At 41.7% G+C, this 24,263-nt stretch overlaps 1 protein-coding gene across 1 annotated transcript; it reads left to right on the top strand.

Moving 5' to 3' along the window:
- Window positions 1-1,462: 1,462 nt before the first annotated feature.
- On the top strand, window positions 1,463-10,448 carry LOC128320829 (serine-aspartate repeat-containing protein I-like). The gene is made up of 16 exons (XM_053241139.1): window positions 1,463-1,511; window positions 1,805-1,906; window positions 2,011-2,091; window positions 2,207-2,302; window positions 2,711-2,803; window positions 3,127-3,432; window positions 4,657-4,803; window positions 5,047-5,178; window positions 5,295-5,402; window positions 5,566-5,682; window positions 5,882-5,983; window positions 8,931-9,047; window positions 9,545-9,697; window positions 9,971-10,096; window positions 10,230-10,315; window positions 10,428-10,448. Exons 1-16 carry the CDS (start codon window positions 1,463-1,465, stop codon window positions 10,446-10,448), a joined length of 1,836 nt encoding a protein of 611 aa, XP_053097114.1.
- The last annotated feature ends 13,815 nt before the right edge of the window (window positions 10,449-24,263 follow it).

Raw genomic sequence — 24,263 nt, 5'->3', positions numbered from 1 at the left:
ATTTAGTTTTTTTAAGCAGTTTTTAAAAGTGTTGAAGAAGCATTATTTCTCATAAATTTACAGTTGTAATAGAGGTGGTGAGGATTAATAAAATGTGTGTGTGTGTGTGTGTGTGTGTGCTGGTGCCCTCTGATGGACTGGCATCCCATCTGGGAACAACTGTCCTGCCTCGTGCCCCATGTTCCCGGGATTGGCTCTGGATCCACCGCGATCCTGATCAGGATAAAACAGCTGCTGATGATGAATGAATGAATTAATGCCATGATGTTGTCTTCTCTGTAATACAAAATAAAAAATACAGTGATTTATATAGTGAGTGTGTGTTTTGGAATAATTTTGTTGTGATGCTGTTTAGTCTTCTGTGTCAAGCACAACTCAAGGAAAAGATACGCGTCCGTTTTAACAGTTTAAAACCACAGCATCAGCTTCCAGTAATCACTGAATGATGGATACTTGGGTTTACATCAGCTGCATATTGTCTTCACTGGGAGCCCGTTAGAAGAAAAACAAAGAGTTTAGTTTTCTGTAAATGCGTTTCATAATAAAATAAAGTGATCATATCGCTGTGTGTCACAAACATGAAATGCAGGAAAATAAAGCAGATAGAAACGTGCTGGTGCTGTTAATTTATAGCTTCTCGCATGTTTTATCATAGAAGAGACAATTTGTTACAGCCCACACCCTGAGAAACACTATGAATAGGATTAAACTATATTTAAAAAGCCTTTTGGATCAGTAGGCTGTTATGTAAAAGTAGTGGGTAAGTCCAAAACATAAGTTACGCCTACTTATCATGAGGAGAGGTTTCTCTCTGGATCTGGACACACGGCACTCGAATATTATCGATCTATAAGACAGAGACATTGTGTTTTCTTGAAAAGTTTAGGAACATAAAATTTTTTAGTGTGAAAAACAAGTTAATATTGCGTATTCATTCTTCACTATACGAGTGAAAACTATTAAAAACTCCAGATGTGTTTGTGTGTAAGATGAGAAGGGAGTGAAAATGTGTGGCAGTGATTTTGTATATCGGTCAGATCTATTTGCAAATACAGATGTAACTACTAAAATGGCAAAAAAGCTAAATTTAGTGTGTAAAATAGATTATTAAATACACTAAATTGCACAACTGAAATGTGTACATATGAAAATTGGCTTGTTTTTGTGGAGGCAGAACCCAAAGTAGAATTTTGTGATGGAATTTTTCTACATTATGACGTCATAATGGTGAGCTGCATTTTTCAGTCACACTGACCGTTCACTTCAGACCACGTTAAGCCACTGAAGAGGATCGCAGCAAAAGACGCTGAAGAGGATCGCAGCAAAAGACGCTGAAGAGGATCGCAGCAAAAGACGCTGAAGAGGATCGCGGCAAAAGACACTGAAGAGGATCGCAGCATTTATACTGGAGACAAATCTGTTACTGACTTTTTTGGACCACACGAGAGAGATAACCAAGCTAATGGATATCTTTGTGGATGCCACTGAGATGACCACCAGCCAGAATCTGAGTGAGTAAATGTACAAAATGAACAAAGAACCAAATCGAAAAGCACAAAGTTGAGTAACTGTTGATATTATTGTTAATGTAATATTGTTAATATATTGTTAATAATGTGTTGTTGATATTAATGTTAAAACAGCAGTTTAAGAAGCTGAACACTGACTTCTAAACATCACGTCTTAACACTTCATAGTGCTCCTGATATACTACTCATTTACTGATTACTATTTTCTTAACACGATAAGGTTGTAAAAGCCGACTTTTATAATTGTTTTAATTAAAAAAAAGCTCTTGTTTCAGGAGAAAAGATGAGCCAGAGGACAAGAGCTAAGGCTGAAGCTGAGGCTCAGGAACTGATGGCCAGTTTCTTCGAGGATCTTGAAGCAAATGACAAACAACTGAGTGAGTAAAGAACTGATATGGAAAACTGACAATGTTACTGAGATAAATGCTGAAGGTGCTGAAGACAGAATCTGAAGCTGAAGCCCTTAACATTCATATTACAGGAGAACAGATCCGCACTAAGGCCGTTAGGGTACTGATGGGGATTTTCATCTACGACCCTGAGACCAATGACCCCTCAATCAGTGAGTTATTATTGTATGGAGAATGATAGGAGGAATAACAATAATGAGAAGGAAAGTCAATAACATGAAAATGTCACCACTTAATGAAATATGAAAATAATATTTTATAAAACAGAGGTCCTGAAAGAGGTGGATGCTGGAGCAGAGGAAGAGGATGAAGCCATCAGTCAGGTCTTGGATGAGGAAGAGGGAACAATCGACCTGCCACTGGGTGAAGAAAAAATATAATCTCAGAATAATTTCAGACAAAATGACAAAAACCCTCATATTAATGTTTCTGTGGTAATTAACACCAGTAACTCATATTAATAAAAATAATACTGCATATCTACTAACCCTATATTCTTAACAAGATGATAAAATATTTAAAATATTTGAACTTTAAAACACTGATATACCTCTTTAACTGTAAAAGAAATGTCACACAATCCCTCCAAATGACTCCTCAAATAAACAAATAAATAAATAAAAGCTGAGGCTGCAGTACAGCTAGTGGACGTTAAACTGGATGAGACTATAAGTCACTTAAAAAAACATTATAAGTGAAATTGTAATTATGAAAATGTAAGTTCACTAAAACTGGCAATAATAATATTTATGATTGTGACATTATACATAGAAGCTGAAGCTGATGCCGAGGTTGAAGCTGAGGTTGATGCTGATGAAAAAAGAAAGGCAGAAGACGCTGAAATACAGAACAGCACATCTCTGGGTGAGTGTAATAATAATAATAATAATAATAATAATAATAATAATGATAATAATTGTGACATTGTACATTATATTATTATTATACATTTTCTAATGATGTAGTAAACTGCAATAATACAGAGAAGCCTGCGGAAAACACCGGGAATGGGAAGGAGAAAAAGAAAAGGAGCAGGAGAGGAACACGAGGCAAAGGAAGGAAAATAAATTACAAAAAGTTCCAGGACAACAAAGCAGGTATTAATATTAATATCATGTCATGATGTCAGTAATGTACCTGGAGAACAAACATTATATCAAGTTTTAATCATGTGATTTTTCTTTCAGAAGAAGACGAGGTTCAAGCTGTTGCTGAAGCTGCTGTTGAAGATAAATTTGAAGCTGATGCTGATGCTGAAGCTGACTCTAAAGCTGAGGTTGAAACTGAGGCTGAAGCCGAGGCTGAGGTTGAGGCTGAGGTTGAGGTTGAAACTGAAGCTGAGGTTGAAGCTGAGGCTGAAGCTGCGGTTGAAGCTGAGTTTGAGGCTGAGGCTGAAGCTGAGGTTGAGGCTGAGGCTGAAGCTGCGGTTGAGGCTGAGGCTGAAGCCGAGGTTGAAGCTAATCCTGAGGATGAAGCTGAGTTTGAAGCAGACCGTGAAAAAAGAAAGGAAGAAGACACTGAAACAGAGAACAGCACATCTCTGGGTGAGTAGGAGCAATCACTCACACAGATACAATAATATTATAGTAACAATAATAATATTATTATTGTGACATTATACATTATTTTCTAATGATGTAGTAAACTTCAATAATACAGAGAAGCCTGCTGAAAACACCGGGAATGGGAAGGAGAAAAAGAAAAGGACCAGGAGAGGAACACGAGGGAAAGGAAGGAAGATAAATTACAAAAAGTTCCAGGACAACAAAGCAGGTATTAATATTAATATCATGTCATGATGTCAGTAATGTACCTGGAGAACTGCTGATATTAAATTAAATATAGACTCATGGACAGTTTTTTCCCTTCAGCTGTACTGATGCTGAACTCTGCTTCTAAGCGTTAACTGCCAGGCTCCACCTAATAACTAAACATTAGCATCAGACACCACTGTTATCTGGAATTATTTGCAAGTACTTGCACTCTACTGCACTATCTGTCATTATTATTACTATTACTTATATCAGACTGTTATTTGCACATTATTGCTATTTGCACATCTGCATTTTTATCCACTGTATGTGTCCACTGCATCATATTGCATGCATCATGCTGCTTACCTCCACCTGTATACTGTTTATCTCAACTAACTGCAGCAGAATTCTTATTTATTCCATTTAACTTGATTGCCATTTGCATTACTGGTTATGCATCATATTGTTTACCTTTACCTCTACACTGTACACTGTTAACTTACTGCACCATGACCTTGTTACCTCATTTTACCTTATTTGTTATTTGCACTACTGGTTGGATGCTGACTGCATTTGGTCATCTCTGTACTCGTACTCTGACAATGACAATAAAGTTGAACCTAACCTAAATGAGGAACTGAAGCGAAACACTTTATCTGCCTCAATTAATACAATCTAAACATTATATCAAGATTTAATTGGGAATCATGTGACATTTTTTTCTTTCAGAAGAAGATGAAGCTGAACCTGAAGCTGTAGTTGAGGCTGAAGCTAACGCTGAACCTGAGGTTGAAGCTGAAGCTGTTGTTGAGGCTGAAGCTGACGCTGAACCTGAAGCTGAACCTGAAGCTGTAGTGGAGGCTGAAGCTGACGCTCAACCTGATGCTGAGGTTGAAGCTGAAGCTGAACCTGAAGCTGAACCTGAACCTGAGGTTGAAGCTGAAGCTGAACCTGAACCTGAAGCTGTAGTTGATGCTGAACCTGAAGCTGAACCTGAAGCTGAAGCTGTAGTTGACGTTGAACCTAAAGCTGAACCTGAAGCTGAAGCTGCAGCTGCTGCTGAAGAAAGAAAGCCGGAAGACAGTGAAACAGAGAACAGCACATCTCTGGGTGAGTAGGAGCAATCACTCACACTGATATACCTCTTTAACTGTAAAATAAATCTCACACAATCCCTTCAAACATCAACTACTCAAAGAAATTAGTAAGTAAACAAACAAAAAATACAAATGAATAAAAAAACACTGCATTCATCTTTCACTGATAATAAGTATTATTAATAACCAGTAAGTGTCAATAATAGTATTGTTTAAGACTGTGACATTGTTGATTTATTATTTTCTAATGATGTAGTAAACACCAACGAGACGGACGAGCCTGCTGAAAGCACCAGGAAAGGAGACGAGAAAAAGAAAAGGACCAGGAGAGGAACACGAGGCAGAGGCAGAAAGATCAATTACAGAAAGTTCCAGGACAACAAAGCAGGTATTAATATTAATATCATGTGATGGTGTCAGTAATGTACCTGCTGATATTAGTTCAGTTCTTGTGGTTCACTGGTATTAGTGCTGTTAGAAAACTGACAATATTAACTTATTGAGAAACAGAGAAGCTGAAAGAGGTGGATGATGGAGCGGAGGCTGAAGCCATCAGTGAACTGATGAACGTCCTCCTGGATGAGACGGAGGAATCCAATGGCCAGTCTCTGGGTGAGCAAAAAATATAATCTCAGAATAATTTCAGACAAAATGCAAAACAGTTATATCGATATCAACCCTCTATTCTTAACAAGATGCTGTCATGTTCAAAATATTTGAACTTAAAATAGAGTTAGAAAATGTTAAGTTTTAAATTGAAACGTTTTTGTTTCAGCAGGAGAAAGTGGGGAGATCGTGATGAGTGCCGACGCTGAAGCTGAGGCTGAAGCCTTTAATGATTTCCTGACCGTCCTCCTGGAGGAGATAAGCGACGAGATCAACCTGCCTCTGGGTGAGTAAAGAAATTAACTTCCAGTGAGGAAATAGCATTTGTGTTACACGTTTAAATACCTTTTACACTGATAAAGTGCTGTACAGATTTACACAACCAGAGTTAATGTGCAATAAAGACGGGCTGCGCCCATGAAGAGCTTTAAAAACAAAGGATAAAACCTGAATATTGCAATATTAAATTACAATATTTAAAACAGGGATGCTGAAAGAGGTGGATGATGGGGCGGAGGCTGAAGCCATCAACCAGCTCCTGAACGTCTTCCTGGATCAGTCAGGGGAAATGATCCACCTGCCTCTGGGTAAGTAAAGAAAATAAATTATAATATGCCTAAATTTCAATTACAACATTAATTACCATTCACATGACAAAGTGATGTACAGATTTGCAAAAGAAAATCATACAAACTTACACTAAATTAAATGAAATGTGAGAAAATAAAGGAAACTGAAATGCTACAAAAGAACCATCAAGAAAATTTGAGGTGCTGTGTTAGAGAGCTCTGATTTTTCTGTTAGAAAACTGAGAATATTAATTTATTGTAAAACAGGGATGCTGAAGGAGGTGGATGATGGGGCGGAGGCTGAAGCCATCAGCCAGCTCCAGAACGTCCTCATGGAAGAGACAGAAGAAAAGATCGACCTGCCGCTGGGTGAGAAAAGAACAAAAATTATAAAATGCCAAAATTATTTGAAGTGTTGTGTTAGAGAGCTCTGATTTTACTGTTAGAAAATTGAAAATATTCCTTAATTTATTGAAAAACAGGGATGCTGAAGGAGGTGGATGATGGGGCGGAGGCTGAAGCCATCATCCAGCTCCAGAACGTCCTCCTGGATGAGTCAGGGGAAACTTCTGGCCCGTCTCTGGGTGAGTAAAGAACATAAATAATGCCAAAAATATTTGAATAACAACATTAAATACAATTTACACTGACAATTTGATGTGAGGATTTGCAAAAGAAAATCATACAAACTTACATTAAATGAAATGAGAGAAAATAAAGGAAACTGAAATGCTACAAATTGGCCTAAAGAAAATTTGAGGTGCTGTGTTAGAGAGCTCTGATTTTGCTGTTACAAAACTGAGAATATTAATTTATTTAAAAACAGGGATGCTGAAGGAGGTGGATGATGGGGCGGAGGCTGAAGCCATCAAGCAGCTCCAGAACGTCCTCCTGGATGAGAAAGAAGAAAAGATCAACCTGCCTCTGGGTGAGCAAAGAACATAAATAATGGCAAAAATATTTCAATTACAACATTAAATACAATTTGATGTGAGGATTTGCAAAAGGAAATCATACAAACTTACATTAAATGAAATGAAAGAAAATAAAGGAAACTGAAATGCTACAAAAGAACCATCAAGAAAATTTGATGTGCTGTGTTAGAGAGCTCTGATTTTACTGTTAGAAAACTGAGAATATTATTTATTTTTCAAAAACAGGGATGCTGAAGGAGGTGGATGATGGGGCGGAGGCTGAAGCCATCAACCAGCTCCAGAACGTCCTCCTGGAAGAGACAGAAGAAAAGATCGAACTGCCTCTGGGTGAGCAAAGAAAAAAATTATAAAATGCCAAAATTATTTGAAGTGCTGTGTTAGAGAGCTCTGATTTTGCTGTTAGAAAATTGAAAATATTCATTAATTTATTCAAAAACAGGGATGCTGAAGGAGGTGGATGATGGGGCGGAGGCTGAAGCCATCAAGCAGCTCCAGAACGTCCTCCTGGATCAGGCAGGGGAAACTTCTGGCCAGTCTCTGGGTGAGTAAAGAACATAAATAATGCCAAAAATATTTCAATTACAACATGAAATACAATTTACACTGACAATGTGATGTGAGGATTTGCAAAAGAAAATCATACAAACTTACATTAAATGAAATGAGAGAAAATAAAGGAAACTGAAATGCTATAAACTAACATAAAGAAAATTTGATGTGCTGTGTTAGAGAGCTCTGATTTTACTGTTAGAAAACTGCGAATATTATTTATTGTAAAACAGGGATGCTGAAGGAGGTGGATGATGGGGCGGAGGCTGAAGCCATCAACCAGCTCCAGAACGTCCTCGTGGATCAGGCAGGGGAAACTTCTGGCCAGTCTCTAGGTGAGTAAAGAACATAAATTATAAAATGCCAAAATTATTTGATGTGCTGTGTTAGAGAGCTCTGAGTTTACTGTTAGAAAACTAAGAATATTAATTTATTTTTTAAAAACAGAGATGCTGAAGGAGGTGGATGATGGGGCGGAGGCTGAAGCCATCAGCCAGCTCGAGAAAGTCCTCCTGGATCAGGCAGGGGAAACATCTGGCCGGTCTCTGGGTGAGTAAAAAATAAATAAATAAATCATAATATGCATTAAATACAATTTACACTGACAATCTGATGTGAGGATTTGCACAAGAAAATCATACAAACTTACATTAAATTAAATGAAAAGAGAGAAAATAAAGGAAACTGCTATAAACTAACATAAAGAAAATTTGAGGTGCTGTGTTAGAGAGCTCTGATTTTGCTGTTAGAAAACTGAGAATATTCATTAATTTATTGTAAAACAGGGATGCTGAAGGAGGTGGATGATGGGGCGGAGGCTGAAGCCATCAACCAGCTCCAGAACGTCCTCCTGGATCAGGCAGGGGAAACATCTGGCCAGTCTCTGGGTGAGTAAAAAATAAATAAATAAAATATAATATGCTAATAATATTTAAATTACAAAGTTAAATACAATTCACACTGATAAAGTGACGTGAGGATTTGCAAAAATAAATGATAAAACCTTTAAATAAAATGAAATGCAAGCCAATAAAGGAAACTGAAATTTTACAAGAATAGTCATGAAATTTGAGGTGCTGTGTTAGAGAGCTCTGATTTTACTGTTAGAAAACTGAGAATATTAATTTATTTTTTAAAAACAGGGATGCTGAAGGAGGTGGATGATGGGGCGGAGGCTGAAGCCATCAGCCAGCTCCAGAACGTCCTCCTGGTTCAGGCAGGGGAAACTTCTGGCCAGTCTCTGGGTGAGTAAAAAAATATAATCTCCAAATAATTTCAGACAAAATGCAAAACAATAACTGAAAAAAGCCTCATATTAATGTTGCCGTGGTGATGAACACAGTTAACTCATATTAATAACACATAATACTCCATAGCTACTAACCCTCTATTCTTAACAAGATGCTGTAATGTTCCAACTATTTGAAGTTAAACTAGAGTTAGAAAATGTTAAGTTTTAAATTGAAACGTTTTTGTTTCAGCAGGAGAAAGTGGGGAGATCGTGATGAGTGCCGACGCTGAAGCTGAGGCTGAAGCCTTTAATGATTTCCTGACCGTCCTCCTGGAGGAGATAAGCGACGAGATCAACCTGCCTCTGGGTGAGTAAAGAAATTAACTTCCAGTGAGGAAATAGCATTTGTGTTACACATTTAAAGATAAATTGATAAAGTGCTCTATAATAATGTAAGAAATTTTTAAATAAAAGCCCAACTGATATTGATTGAAGGTCAATCAGCTCAGCAATGGCTTCCATTAATACTGGAATTAATGCATAGTTCTCCATATCTACTACTCATATATCACTTCTTAAGTACTGAAACACTAAACAGAAACACTGGAAAAGATCGTTGTATTTAATAGGGTTTTGTGGATTAAATCAATTTTGAGTTCCTAGAGCATTAAAGAGCTTTTACCTGAATGAAGCAGGTATTAATATTAATATCATGTCATGATGTCAGTAATGTACCTGAAGAATTTCTGATATTAAATTAAATTTAATGAGGAACTGAAGTGAAAAACTTTATCTGCCTCATACAATACAATCTAAACATTATATCAAGTTTTAATTGTGAATCATGTGATTTTTTTTTTTCAGAAGAAGTTAAGGCTAAAGCTGTTGTTGAAGCTGAAGCTGAAGTTGAGGCTGAAGGTGAAGCTGAAGTTGAGGCTGAAGCTAAAGGTGAAGCTGAAGGAGTTGTTGAAGAAGGAAAGCTGGACGACACTGAAACAGAGAACAGCACATGTCTGGGTGAGTAGGAGCAATCACTAAACCTCAACTACTCAAAGAAATAAGTGCATAAACAAAGAAACAAACAAATAAATAAATAAGTAGGTAAGTAAGTAAATAAGTAAATAAATTGTAGCTGAGGCTGCAGTACAGCTAGTGGACGTTATACTGGCTGAGACTATACACGTAATTTGTAAAAACATTTATAAGTGAAAATTGTAATAATGAAAATGTAAGTTCAATTAAAGTGGCAATAATGATATTATTAATAATTGTGACATTATAAATTATCAGAGAGCAATAATAAAGAGAAGCCTGAAAACACCGGGAATGGAAATGAGAAAAAGAAAAGGAGCAGGAGAGGAACACGAGGCAAAGGAAGGAAGATCAATTACAGAAAGTTCCAGGACAATAAAGCAGGTATTAATATTAATATCATGTCATGATGTCAGTAATGTACCTGAAGAACTGCTGATATTAGTTCAGTTTGTGTTAAACGGCGAATCTAAACTTTATATCATGTTTTAATTGTGAATCGTGTGACTTTTGTCAGGACGATCTGCAGCTGAGGTCATAGAAAGACCAGCAGAAGATGCAGCAACAGAGAACAGCACACCTCTGGGTGAGAAGGAGCGATCAGTCCCCCTTACACACCTCTTTAAATTCCACAGAATCCCTCCGACCATCAAATCCTCTGATATTAGGCTCATTATTCAAATGTGTACAATAATATTTTGCCTGTTTATTGCAGCCGAGTTCTTTTTATTCCTGAACTTTCACCCTGAGCTTTTTATTCCTGAAATTCCAAGATAATAATACACATCTGGACAGCTGTTCATGTTTATGTGTGTCACAGCAGACAAACCCATGGTGAAGGCAGATGAAGAATCTGAGCCTAAAGAGGAAATCCAACTCCCTGAGACGGAGACCGTTAACGAGCAGCTCCTGAGTATGCCATGAAAATGAGCGTTCCATATTACGATGACAATAAAATAGACAAATACTGAATACAATGGTGGTAATAATAATAATAACATTGTTTAAGATTGTGACATTATTCTTACATTATTTCCTAAAGATGAAGTAAAGGCAAAGAAGAAGGTCAGGAGAGGAACACGAGGAAGAGGGAGAAAAATCAACTACAAGAAAGTTGAGGACAAAGAAGGTAATCATGAGAAATAGATAAAAGCACCAACAGACACAAGCAGCCAACAAGGACACGCTGTTCATAGTTAATACCCTTTATGTTAATCCATCCAAGTGTTCCACGCATTAATCTAATTTACCTCAGCGTAAAACTTTACTAGCTGAGTACTGCGGTCTGTGTTGCGTAACTCCTGCTGAATTCTGGGAAACAAGCTTGCACAGTGATTTCTCTAATTCTGTCCCACAGCTGAACAGAATGGAGGGAGGAAAGAGCTGACTGACGCCAGAGCATCAAGAGACCAGCGTGAACGTCAGACAGAAAGAAAGCCGCAGACACACACACGTGTGTGGACACGCCGTGACCGAGCCTGTGAGTCAGGGTGGAGAGGACCTGCTCACTGCGACCAGAGAGACAGGAGAGTCCCGAGAAGATCAGCTCAAGAGACGCCATCACATGCTGGAGCCTGATCAATTAAACACACACACACACACACCAAGCCCCCATCCTCTCTTTAAGCCTAACCCTACCACGCCCCTATTCCCCAATCCCCAAGTAATTATTAACATTATTTTTTTAAAAAATGAATAAAAACCCTTTATACTTTACACTTTACTTTTGTCTGCTTTCTATGAGCAGTAATTATTTCTGCACATGCACTGAGTAGTCTAATAGGCAAGTGTCCAGTTTTAAGCTGATATTCCATGTGTGCAGCTTCACTGTAGACTGTGTGCTGGGTGACTGAGGTCTGAGACGATTCTGTGAGCTTTTCTCAGGCACCGTAATCGCTACATGTGCTGTGTGTTTGGGATTTTGTAGCCTGTGATGAGTTCTGCTCTTCTCACCAAATCTCTGGACACCAGGCTGAAGCTGACACTAAAATCACACAAACAACTCACAGAACACTGTGCAGAAAAATAGAAATATATATATATATCTGCTCATTTCATGTGCCATCAGAAATATGAGAAATACATGTGAAAATACATGTCAATACAAAGACAAGTGGGTTTTTATTGTCATTCCTCTATGCAGCTTGTACACATTATGTGAGACGAGTGCAGGACAAAGAACACACACAACAGCACAATAAATACACAGGGCTGTAAACTGTACACTATTTAGTACATCTGTAGCAGTAATCAGTATAAAGTTTTAAAATTGGACAACCTTGCTGAATGTCCCTTTCAAGCTCTGAGTCTGCTAAAAAAACAACAGAAACCCTCATAGAATTTGTAATTGTTTTAATGGTTTTAATGGGAATTGTATTGGTTTTAATGGAAACTGTAATGGTCCCTGTGGGTCTCTACTGGTAATCTGTTGCCTTCTATTGGTGGCATGTTTTGTCTAGTGGATACCATTAAGGACCAGTAATGGTAATGGTTTTAATGGTTAGCTGATGGTTTTTGATGGTATTTGTAGTGGAAACCATTAAAATTTCTGTGATGGTTTTTATTATTAAAAAAAGATTTTTGTTACCTAATTTTATTCAGTAAAAACACACTTAACATTGTGCATATTGTACAAAGTTTCGTGTAAAATCTCATTAATCACAGCTAGTGCTGAGGGAAGCCCACAGGAAACCGGTTCTATCCGGTTCAGCTTATTTATTTATTTATTCATTCATTCATTCATTTATTTATTTAAAACACATTAGACATTCACAGGACCTGAGACTCAGAGTGTGATATTTAAGGTAAGAGATATTTCGCTTCTGTGAAAAAGAAGTTCGTATCAGTTAATTTGTGAATGCCTGTTAATGCTAGCTGGATTGTTGCTAAGCTAACGCGAACCTGCTTGTTCTTGCTAATTGCCGTCCTTTAGTGGCTTAGCTTAGCAGCTATCTTAGAGAAATTACCACAGCAGCCTCTCCTGGCGCACTGCTACTCAGATTTACGCTAAAATTAGGAGTCTAGAATAGTTATAAAAGTACTTCTAAATAAACTGCAAATTGTAAAATAGTGAGCTAACATATTTTTTGTGGCTAACTTAGTCATAGCTAGCTAGCAAGCTACTGCTCCTTAGCCTACTGACACAGTATGTTTGATATGTATATTAATAACATTAGAGCTAGCATTGATAAGTGTTTATTGTTTGCAGATATATGTATCTAAGTGCGACATTATCTTATAAATGTTTTATCCGTAGCAGCGCTGTGGCGATTGAGTAAATTAACTCCGTTTCTCCCGCCGCCATTTTGTATTAAGATCAGTTGCGTAGATTAACTCAGCTTCTGCCGCCGCCATTTTGTATTAAGATCAGTTGCGTAGATTAACTCAGCTTCTGCCGCCGCCATTTTGTATTAAGATCAATTGCGTAGATTAACTCCATTTCTGCCGCCGCCATTTTGTATTAAGATCAGTCCGCCATTTTGTATTAGGATCAGTTGCGTAGATTAACTCCGTTTCTGCCGTCCGCCATTTTGTATTAAGATCAGTTGCGTTTATTAACTCAGTGGCTGTTTCTCAGTTCTAAGAACACAAAGAACGGACTTGGGTTCTCGTGAAGACGGATCTTGCCAGGTTGGAAGACGAACTCTGAAGGACAGGAGGGCACAGAACGCGTCTCTGTGAGAATTGAGATGAGCTGCGATCTTCCTGTTGCGCAGTGGAGCGTCCCAGCACATTTCTAGCAGTGGGACAGGACAATAACTTCAACACTGCAACATTCAGAAAATGACCAACATAACATTATTTACATTTATTTTGTCTTAAAAATTTTATAGATTTTTTAAGACACAAAAATAAAGGGACCTGCATTGTATTATTGCTTTTATATTTTATTGTAGACAGGGGCGGACTGGCCACCGGGAGCACCGGGACATTTCCCGGTGGCCTGACGTTCATTCTGGCCTGCCGCCTGCCGCTGTGAAGTCGATCAGCCTGACGCGATAGGCTGGTACGCAACTGCGAATTAATTGACGGACCTCTGAATCTACGAATCAGGCAATCGCGGAGTGAAAATCACACCACCACATGACCCATCATCAGCGACGAACTGCCTAATTGGCTATATCCAGAGGCAGGCTATATCTTAGAAAATCGTGCAAAAAATGGAGCGTAAACGCAAAGGAGGAGCAGAGAGGGAACGTATAAAAAGGAGAAAAGCCCTGGCCACAGATGCAGCAAGTTGCTGCAAAATCCCAGCCGTGTTCACCAGTAAGGTAGCAGGTCGGTCAGAATTACATTTACATTATATTTACGTAATCATTTGGCAGACGGACGCTTTCATCCAAAACGACTTACAATAGATAAAATCTATTCTAAAAAAAATATTATATATATATAAGTTATATATGATAGAAGTTTTAAAAGAACATGTTGCAACATCTTAACCACAAACTAGCACACTGTTTTACAGATGGGGATACAGTATTTTTTAATGCCAAATTTGACCAAAAATTTTGATTTTTCATTTTTAATTTACAATATGTAGTCTACAATGTTTATTTATTTATTTTGAAAAGGTGACGAAGGAAGCAACATTAGCACTAGTGCTGCAAGTGCTCCTGCTGTTGTACTAGAGGGGGTGGACAGTTCAGCTTTTGAGTCACAGCAGGAACCTTAAGGTAAAGTTTAAGCTAAGCAAAACTAAAAATGCAGGCTATACTAATATGTGCTTTTATGATTTATAAGATCATGAGTAGTAGGACTGTGATCATGGGGACATACAATTGATGGCTGCACAATTAATATAAGTATAGATTATTGAACGTGCTTATTTCATATTGCAGAGCAACTAGATGTGCAGAGTGAGAGAGAGAGGGATTCAGGGAAAGATGATAGAGACAGTGAAAGCCAGAGGTGGCCTGCGGTGGAGTCAAATTCCCGGCCTGATTTACTGTCCCAGTCTGCCACTGATTGTAGAGTTTGTGTAACGGGTATATTATTTTGAAAGGAGATTATTTTTGGGATACTTTTGTTTTGGCGAGTGATCCGCTTTTTGGCGCGTACCGGAAGTGCAGCACAGAGAGATGAAGAGCGCGGGGTATGAGTGTGTCGCACACAGGAGTGAGTGCAGTGGTATGTGTTGACTGTTAGAATGACGCAGTAACATATCGTGAAGGCCACGGACACTGTGAGTACGTTCAAAGTGCAAATCCCGCTTGATTTTTGTCATCGAGAAACTCGTTACATGTCTTTTTGCTGCATTTTGCACTTTCAAAAAAATGTGTTTTGACTGAAAGCATCGCTAAGAGCTAACATTTCAACGGGACTGTTCATCCCTCGAGACCGGAAGCTCCCTGATTTCACTGGTTGTGTGTCAAAACCAGGAGAGCTGATTGTTGAAGAATGGGTGGCATCAATGAAGTCTGCATCTGAGGTCATGAGGGTGCCCACTGAGGACCGGGTTGAGCTGGTGAAACAGCACCTAAAAGATGAGGCCGAAGCCACAGTGAAGTTCATGATGGAAGGAAAAGAGGAGTCTGTTGACAACATCTTCACTGTTCTCCTCGACACATATGGAGATAAAGTGCCCATTGGTATGAGGCTGAAAGACTTCTACGACCGTGCTCAGAATGCAGGAGAAACAATACGCTCCTATGCATATGACCTTCGGGAAAGACTTAATCGTGTTCAACGGCGAGAGCCAAATAGAGTGGCGGATGCTGAAAAGGTTCTGAAAGAGCAGTTGGTGCTGGGCCTTAAAGATGACTTCTTGCGTCGAGAGATGAAACGCAGACTTAAGGCTGAGCCAGATTTGAGTTTCGTGCAATTGATGCAAGCGGCAATTACCTGCTCGGAAGAGGAGGAAGCGCAGCCTTCTAGCAATGTCAGGTCCAGTACCTGTGCCAGAGGGGTAGTGAATGCTGCTGCAGCACAAGATGCTCCCTCCACTCTATCTTTAGAGAAACTGCATGAGGCGATCCAGAAAATTGCTGCTCGTCAAGAAGAATTATATCAGGCTGTCCATGCGAAAGAAAGGAATAGACCACAGCAGGGCCGTCCAAAGAAACAACCGTTAAAAGACAGTGAAGGCCGTTATATTTGTTATTCGTGTGGTGAACCCGGACACACCAGTCGCTATTGTCCACAAGGTGGCAAGTTGGGGAGGGGACCAGCTCCACCACAGTGTACAGTGGAGTCAGCCGAAGTCACAGAGAAGCCCGGGGCCCTCATTGATTAGATGTCACACAGCAGAATGGCTGGCTGATGAGACTGCTAAAAAACTGAAGGATAGCGCTTTTGGGGATTGTCTCACTGTTGAGGTGAAGATAGCCGGTGTCAAGACCAAGTCCCTCTTAGATACAGAGTCAGAGCTGTCCACTATCTCCGAGTCACACTTCAGACAGCACTCTGGGGAGCAAAAGCTAAAGCTGTCCTCTGCATGCTGGGTTAAACTGACAGCGGCCAATGGACTAGACATTCCTGTCTTAGGTTGCTTACAGGCCGATGTAGAATGTCTGGGAAAAGTGCTTCCTTCTGTGTATATTCGTTCTGACTGACACAAGTCCTGATGTCAAGGAAATGAAAGGAGTGTCAGGGATCATCGGTATGAATATACTCAATGAAGTCCAGTCTCTGTTTATCTCAGCGGAGGGGATGGAAAAGGTAGACAAGTATAGTCAGCGAGATGAGGCTCAAGTCCGGAGAGTACTGGCTAGAGTTGAGAAGGAAGCAGGACATCTAGGGCCTGACGGAAGGATAGGGTATGTTAAAATTGCCAGAAAACAAGCTATCACTATTCCTCCTCGCTGTGAGAAGGTACTTGAGGGCTGCTGTGGAGTGTGACCTAGGGTAAAGAGTAACGTGCTAGTAGAGGCTGCAGCTGGAACAAGTTTGCCAAAAGGACTCTTAGTGGCTCACGTTCTTGCTAAAACAGACTGTGGGAAGGTCCCTGTACGTATGGTGAACTTGAGTGGAAAGGCCGTTTAGAATTGCACCCCGATCTAGAGCGGTTTCTGTTTATAAGCCAAAGGAGGTGGTCACCAAGGATGTTCTTGAATTTGAGGAAGATGATGGCGTACTTCATGTCAAGGAACTGAAGCAAGATCAGTTTCAGGCTGACAAGAACTTACTCACACAGCCACCAATTCCTATTGAAGTGAACTGTGAAGGTCTCACACCAGCCCAATGTGAAAGGCTGGCTGAGTTATTATCAAAACACAGGGATGTCTTCTCCAGAGATGACCAAGATTATGGTTACACCACGGCTGTGGTGCATGATATCCCTACTAGTGAAGCACCACCGATAAAGCAGCGTCATCGTAGAGTACCACCACAGATATTCCAAGAGGTCAAAAGGCATGTTCAGAACCTGGTGTCTCAGGGAATCCTCAAAGAGAGCAGTAGCCCCTGGGCATCACCTGCAGTTATCGTTATGAAGAAAGATGGCAGCGTGCGTTTCTGCTGCGATTATCGAAAGCTGAACCAAGTGACGTATAAGGACGCATATCCGCTTCCACGGGTGGACGAGTCCTTGGATGCGTTGGGCAACGCCAAACTGTTCTCTACTCTGGATTTGACTGCTGGGTATTTCCAGGTGTCTGTGAGTGAGAAGGATCGGGAGAAGACAGCCGTCACCACCCCATTTGGGCTGTTTGAGTGGACCAAGACGCTCCGGCCACCTTTCAGCTCCTTATGGGTGTGGTGCTGATGATGTCATTATCTTCTTCAGAGATTTCGAAAGCCACTGTGAGAGGTTAGAACGTGTCTTTAACCAGCTAAGACAACATGGTCTGAAGTTAAAGCCAAGCAAGTGCTTTCTTCTAAAGCCTGAAGTAAAGTTTTTAGGGCACCTGATCTCTGCAGAAGGGATAAAAGTGGATGATGAGAAAGTTAAAGCGCTGGACACATGGCCAGTACCCAGAAATGTGAGAGAGGTCAGGCAAGTGCTTGGTTTTATGAGCTATTACCGAAGATTTGTCCCAAGATTCGCTCAAATTGCCAGACCACTACATGCACTGGTAAGTGGAGGAAAGAGAAGCAAGACCCCAGTAACGTTCACGTGGAGCCAAGAATGCCAGACCGCATTGGATGAGTTGAAAGGGTGTTTAATGTCCCCACCAATTCTGGCATATCCTGACTTCAGTGAGCCCTTTAGACTTACCACTGATGGAAGTCGTCATGGACTGGGGGCTGTCCTCAGCCAGAAGCAGGAGGGAATTGAACGTGTCGTGGCATGAGCAGAGGACTAAGAGTTTCAGAGAAGAATGACAAAAACTATAGTGCATTCAAGTTGGAGCTGCTTGCATTAGAGTGGGCGATCACAGAAAAATTTAGAGAATACCTTATGTATTCAAAATTCACCGTGATTACTGACCATAACCCGCTACGGTACCTCTACTCAGCTAATCTTGGCGCGGTTTAGCAGCACTGGGTAGCGCAGTTGGCAGAGTACAACTTTGAAGTATGCTATAAACCTGGCCGACACAACACGAATGCCGACGCCCTGTCAAGGATCCCCTCCAGGGAGGAACCAGAGAAGGATGATGATGGGAAGGATGATGATGGGAAGGATTTCCTCCGGCTAGGAGCTGACGAGGTGAGAGCATGCTTGTGGCCAGGCAGGAGGATTGACCAAGAGGAATTTGAAGGTAAAGCTGCGGTGCAAGCATCAATAAGAGGAGAAATAAATGGGTATAGCCGGAGCGAGATAGGAAAGCAGCAGAAGAACGATCCTGTGATCGGTCCCATTTATAAAGCAGTATCTGAGAACAAGAGACCAAGTAGAATGTATCACAGTTGTATGGAGGCAAAACTGAAGAAGCTTGCCAAAGAATTTGACCGTCTTAAATTGCGTCAGGGAGTGCTGTTCAGACGCATTCTGGACCCTAGGGATGGAGAAGAGATCTGGCAGATGGTTGTTCCTGAGCCTCTACAGCGTGAAGTGTACGAGGGACAACATGAACATGGAGGCCATTTCGGAGAGAGAAGTACATTAACTCGAATGAGACGAAGTTATTATTGGCCTACCATGTCTGCAGATGTTCCATGCTGGATAAGGCAGTGCAAGAGATGTACACTGGCCAAAGATGCTTTTCCCAGACTTCGAGCCCCTATGACATGCAGTAATGTTTCAGCTCCATTAGAGGTCCTAGCCATGGATTATACGCAGCTTGAGCAGTCTTCTGGAGGGTATGAAAATGTGCTCGTTCTCACCGATATGTTTACTAGATTCACAGTCGCTGTTCCCACCGGGAATCAGACAGCAAACACAACGGCAAAGGCCCTGCTCAAGCACTGGTTTGTTTATTATGGCTGTCCGGCTCGCCTGCATTCTGACCAGGGCAGATGTTTTGAGGCCAACGTGATCAAAGAGCTTTGCAGGATCTGTGGTATAGGAAAAAGGCGTACAAGCCCATACCATCCACAGGGAAACTCTCAATGTGAGAGATTCAACTGTACCATGCATGACTTGTTAAGAACCTTACCTCCAGAAAAGAAGAGAGATTGGAAGACTCACCTTCCAGAGCTGGTAATGGCTTACAACAGTCATGTCCATTCATCTACTGGTTATTCTCCATTCTATTTAATGTTCGGGAGGGATGCACGTTTACCAATGGATGTTCTTGGGGAAAAGGATCTAGAAGAGGGTGAGGTTGATAACCTGGACGACTGGGTGAAAGGTCATCATGCAAGACTGAAGACGGCTGTGGAGGTTGCAAACACAGCATCTCAAGAGGGTTCCAGAAGGAGAAAGAGGATTTATGACCGCAAGTCATTTGGAGCTCTAGTGAGGCCTGGAGATCGGGTGCTACTGCGCAATCACAAACACTGTGGTAGAAACAAAATTCAGGATAAATGGGAAGACATACCATACATAGTGATAAAGCAAAACCACGCAGACATACCTGTATTTACCATGAAATCAGAAAAGGGGGGCCCTACGAAGGTAGTACACCGAGATCAGCTTCGACTGTTCATTCCCATCTCCCACATTGCGGCGTACGTGCCGACGCAGTATGAGAGATAAAACAGAGACAGACACAGACATGTCAGACATTGTCTGTTTTCCTGCAACTTCACAACACTCCACTTACCATGCACACACAAGGCTGGGTCAAGGGGAGTCAGAGGAAGTAGGACAGGGTGACAGCAACGAGAATCAGAATGTAATAGCAGAATCAGAGTTGAGGGTACAAGATGACTCAGATGATGCTGATGTTTCAGATGCTGAAAGAGAAAGTATTCCTGAGCTTAGCCGTTCTCAGAGGCAAAACAAGGGTTTAGATTAGATTAGATTCAACTTTATTGTCATTACACATGTATAAATACAGAGTAACGAAATGCAGTTTAGCATCTAATCAGTAGTGCAAAAAGCAGCAAATGCAGTATGTACAGTATAAACAGTGTGTATAAACAGTAGTAAATATAAATATAAACAGTAGTAAATAAACAGAATGTACAATATAAACAGTACGTATAAACAGTAGTAAATAATGGAATGTACAATATAAACAGTATGTATAAACAGTAGTAAACAAACGGAATGTACAGTATAAACAGTATGTATAATCAGTAGTAAATAAACAGAATGTACAGTTAAGAGCAGTTATGTACAGACAAGGGCAGTGAAAGATAAGTGGAATTAAATTAAGATAGTGCAAGAATATACAGATGTAATATGTACAATATACAGGTGTGCTATACTAATGCTAATATGCAGATGTAGTATGAACTAATCTACAGATGTGCTATACTAATGTACAGATGGGCAATTGAAAGACCTGGTAAGAACAATATGGGGAGGAGGGGAGGAGCTGGAAAAGACCGTGGGCAGGATGGGAGGAGTCCTTAAGAATGCCCGTCGTAGACAGCGTTTCTTCTGGACCACCTCAATAGCAGGTAGTGGAGTCTTTGTGATGCGTTGGGCGGTTTTCACCACCCTCTGCAGTGCCTTCCGGTCTGCGACAGAGCAATTCCCATACCAGACTGTGATACAGTTGGTAAGGATGCTCTCAATCGCACAGCGGTAGAAGTTGCTCAGGATGTCAGCGGAGAGGCGGTTTTTCTTTAGTGTCCTCAGGAAGAAGAGGCGCTGATGGGCCTTCTTGATCAGGCTGGAGGTGTTGGTTGACCAGGACAGGTTCTCTGAGATGTGGGTCCCTAGGAACTTGAAGCTGGAGACACGTTCAACAGCCATGCCATTGATGTGGATGGGATCATGTGGCACGCTCTTCTCCTTCCTGAAGTCCACAATGAGCTCCTTGGTTTTGCTAGTGTTGAGAAGCAGGTTATTGTCAGCGCACCATGCAGCTAAGTGCTCCACCTCTGCCCTGTAGTCAGACTCGTCGTTGTCACTGATGAGCCCAATCACTGTGGTGTCATCTGCAAACTTTATGATGGAGTTAGATCCATACACAGGCTTGCAGTCATGAGTGAACAGGGAGTAGAGGAACGGGCTCAGCACACAGCCCTGGGGTGCGCCAGTGTTGACTGTGATGGTGGTGGAGCAGTTGTGGCCTGACCTACCATTCTGAGGTCTGTTGGTCAGGAAGTCCATGATCCAGGTGCAGAGGGAGGGACTGATGCCAAGATCCCCAAGCTTAGTGATTAGCTTGGAGGGAATGACTGTATTGAATGCTGAGCTGAAATCAACAAACAGCATCCTTGCGTATGTGTTCTTGTTCTCCAGGTGGGAGAGCACACAGTGCAGTGCTGTGGACACAGCATCCTCTGTGCTTCTATTGCTTCGATAGGCAAATTGGTGAGGGTCCAGTGTGGGGGGCAGGCAAGTCTTGAGGTGAGCCAGGACCAGTCGCTCAAAACACTTCATCACAATGGGTGTGAGTGCTACAGGGCTATAGTCATTTAGGCACGCTGGAGAGGAGTGTTTCGGCACTGGCACAATGGAGGTGGTCTTGAAGCACGCTGGTACTACTGTCTGGGCAAGGGACAGGTTGAAGATGTCTGTAAAGACGCCTGCTAGCTGCTCAGCGCATGCTCTGAGCACACGTCCAGGTATGCCATCAGGGCCAGCAGCCTTGCGTGCGTTGATTCTGCTCAGTGCATTATGGACGTCAGCGGAGGAGAGTGTGAGGGTCTGATGGTCATCAGAGGGTTCTGTATAGGCAGCCTTTTCCTTGTTGCCCTTATCAAAGCGGGCGTAAAAGTCATTTAGCTCGTTGAGGAAGGACACATTCATGACTGCCGGTGTGGAGTTACTGGGCTTATAGTCTGTGATGACCTGAATGCCCTGCCACATGCGTCGGGGGTCGGAATTGACAAAGTGTTCCTCCACCTTCAGCTTGTAGTCTAGCTTGGCCTTCTTGATGCCCCTCTTCAGGTCCGCTCTGGATGTACTGTAGGCCTGTGCGTCACCTGATCTGAATGCATTGTTACGGGCCTCCAGCAGGAGCCACACTTCCTTGTTCATCCAAGGCTTCTGATTGGGGTACGTGGTGATCTGTCTCTCCGTTGTTACACTGTCAATTGTGGTGTTGATATATTCCAGTACTGAGTGGGAGTAAGAGTCAATGTTTGTGTGAGAGCCACAGGTAGCCTGAGAGGTAAACATACTCCAGTCTGTGTCTTTAAACCTGTCCTGGAGTACGGAGTCCACCCCTGCTGGCCACACTTTGATGGTCCTCACTGATGGTTTCACACGGCTGATGAGTGGAGAGTACTTGAGGGTGAGGAACAACGAGAGGTGATCAGATTGTCCCAGGTGGGGGAGGGGGGTTGCTGTGTAGGCTCCAGCAATATTGGTGTAGACATGGTCGAAAGTTTTATCCCCTCTCGTGTGGCAGGAGACATGCTGATAGAATTTGGGAAGTACTTTCTTAAGGTTGGAGTGGTTGAAGTCACCCGCCACAATAAATGCAGCCTCTGGGTGTGCAGTTTGTTGTTTGCTAATAGCCACATGCAGTTCGTTCATGGCAAGCTTAGCATTAGCATCCGGGGGAATATATGCAGCTGTTATTATAGTTGAAGTGAACTCTCTCGGCAGATAGAACGGTCTACACTTCACCTCAAGGTTAGCTGAGCAGTGTCTTCCAACAATGACAGAGTTCGTACACCAAGCCTTGTTGACATAAATGCACAAACCACCGCCTTTTGTTTTACCGGAAAGTTCAATTCAATTCAATTTTATTTGTATAGCGCTTTTAACAATGGACATTGTCACAAAGCAGCTTTACAGAAATAAATGGATTCACAAAAATATATTGTAAATATTTAAATTTATCACTGTGAATTTATCCCTAATGAGCAAGCCAGTGGCGACGGTGGCAAGGAAAAACTCCCCGAGATGATATGAGGAAGAAACCTTGAGAGGAACCAGGCTCAAAAGGGAACCCATCCTCATCTGGGTGCAACGGATAGTGCAATTATAAATAAATCCCTTCTATTGTGTACTATATGGACAAATAGTGCAATTGTGCAACCAATAAATTCATCGCAGTATTTGCAAGAGGTCCGGCTGGTTAAAATCTATCCACTGTCCACTGATGGAGTCCTGAGTACGAAGCTGCTCGTGGCAACTGCAGCCCCAAAGCCACTACAGCAATCGCAGTCCCAAGCCATTACAGTACAGCTCCCCATATGTGATCCCCAAGCCATCTCCACAGCCCCCAGGTGGCACCATCCCCAGCAATCCAAACAGTTCTTCAGGCAGTCCATATGGGGCCACCCCCAGCAGCAGCGAGCGAACTCAACCGATGAGAACTCCAACCAGAAGTAGGGCATCAGGATGGGTCAGGCAGCGAGGAGGAGCAGAAGGGGTCAGGATCACTGGCATCATTGGCATCTCAGAAGTAGCATGTGTAGCTCGACAGAGAGTGAGGGAGAGAGAGAGATGGAGAGAAAGGAAGAGATTGTTAGGTGAGCTTTTGTCCTCTAATGGTTAAGCACGATGTACTTTGCATGCAGAGTGCAAGCAGGGACTCCGGCAAGACTAGCTATGACAGCATAACTGAAAGGGAGAGCCAGAAGCTAACACAGACATGAGGGCACCCTGGGACATAAGGCAGCCAGCCACTCCACCGTCGACAAACCTGAGTGAACGTGTGAGAGTGGGGGGGCGACAGCATCCAAACATCCCATTTCACCACAACACTCTATGCCTGTGAAACCCTCCAGACCTGCCCCTGTACCTAAGAAAACTATTCACAAAAGGCTTGACTAAACAAATATGTTTTCAGCCTAGACTTAAACACTGAGACTGTGTCTGAGCCCCGAACACTAAGTGGAAGGCTGTTCCATAACTGTGGGGCTTTGTATGAGAAAGCTCTACCCCCAGCTGTAGCCCGCATTATTCGAGGTACCAACAAATAGCCTGCATCTTTTGATCTGAGTAGGCGTGACGGATCATAAAAGACCAAAAGTTCGCTCAGGTACTGTGGCGCGAGACCATTTAGTGCTTTATAGGTCAATAGTAGTATTTTATAATCAATACGAAATTTGATTGGGAGCCAATGCAGTGTGGATAAGATAGGGGTGATGTGGTCATATCTTCTGGTTCTAGTAAGGACTCTCGCTGCTGCATTCTGGACTAACTGGA

The sequence above is a fragment of the Pangasianodon hypophthalmus genome, chromosome 17 (assembly GCF_027358585.1).
Source record: "Pangasianodon hypophthalmus isolate fPanHyp1 chromosome 17, fPanHyp1.pri, whole genome shotgun sequence".
Taxonomy (NCBI): domain Eukaryota; kingdom Metazoa; phylum Chordata; class Actinopteri; order Siluriformes; family Pangasiidae; genus Pangasianodon; species Pangasianodon hypophthalmus.
Note: the sequence above shows the minus strand (reverse complement) of the source record. Positions and strands in the feature narration are given on the sequence as shown.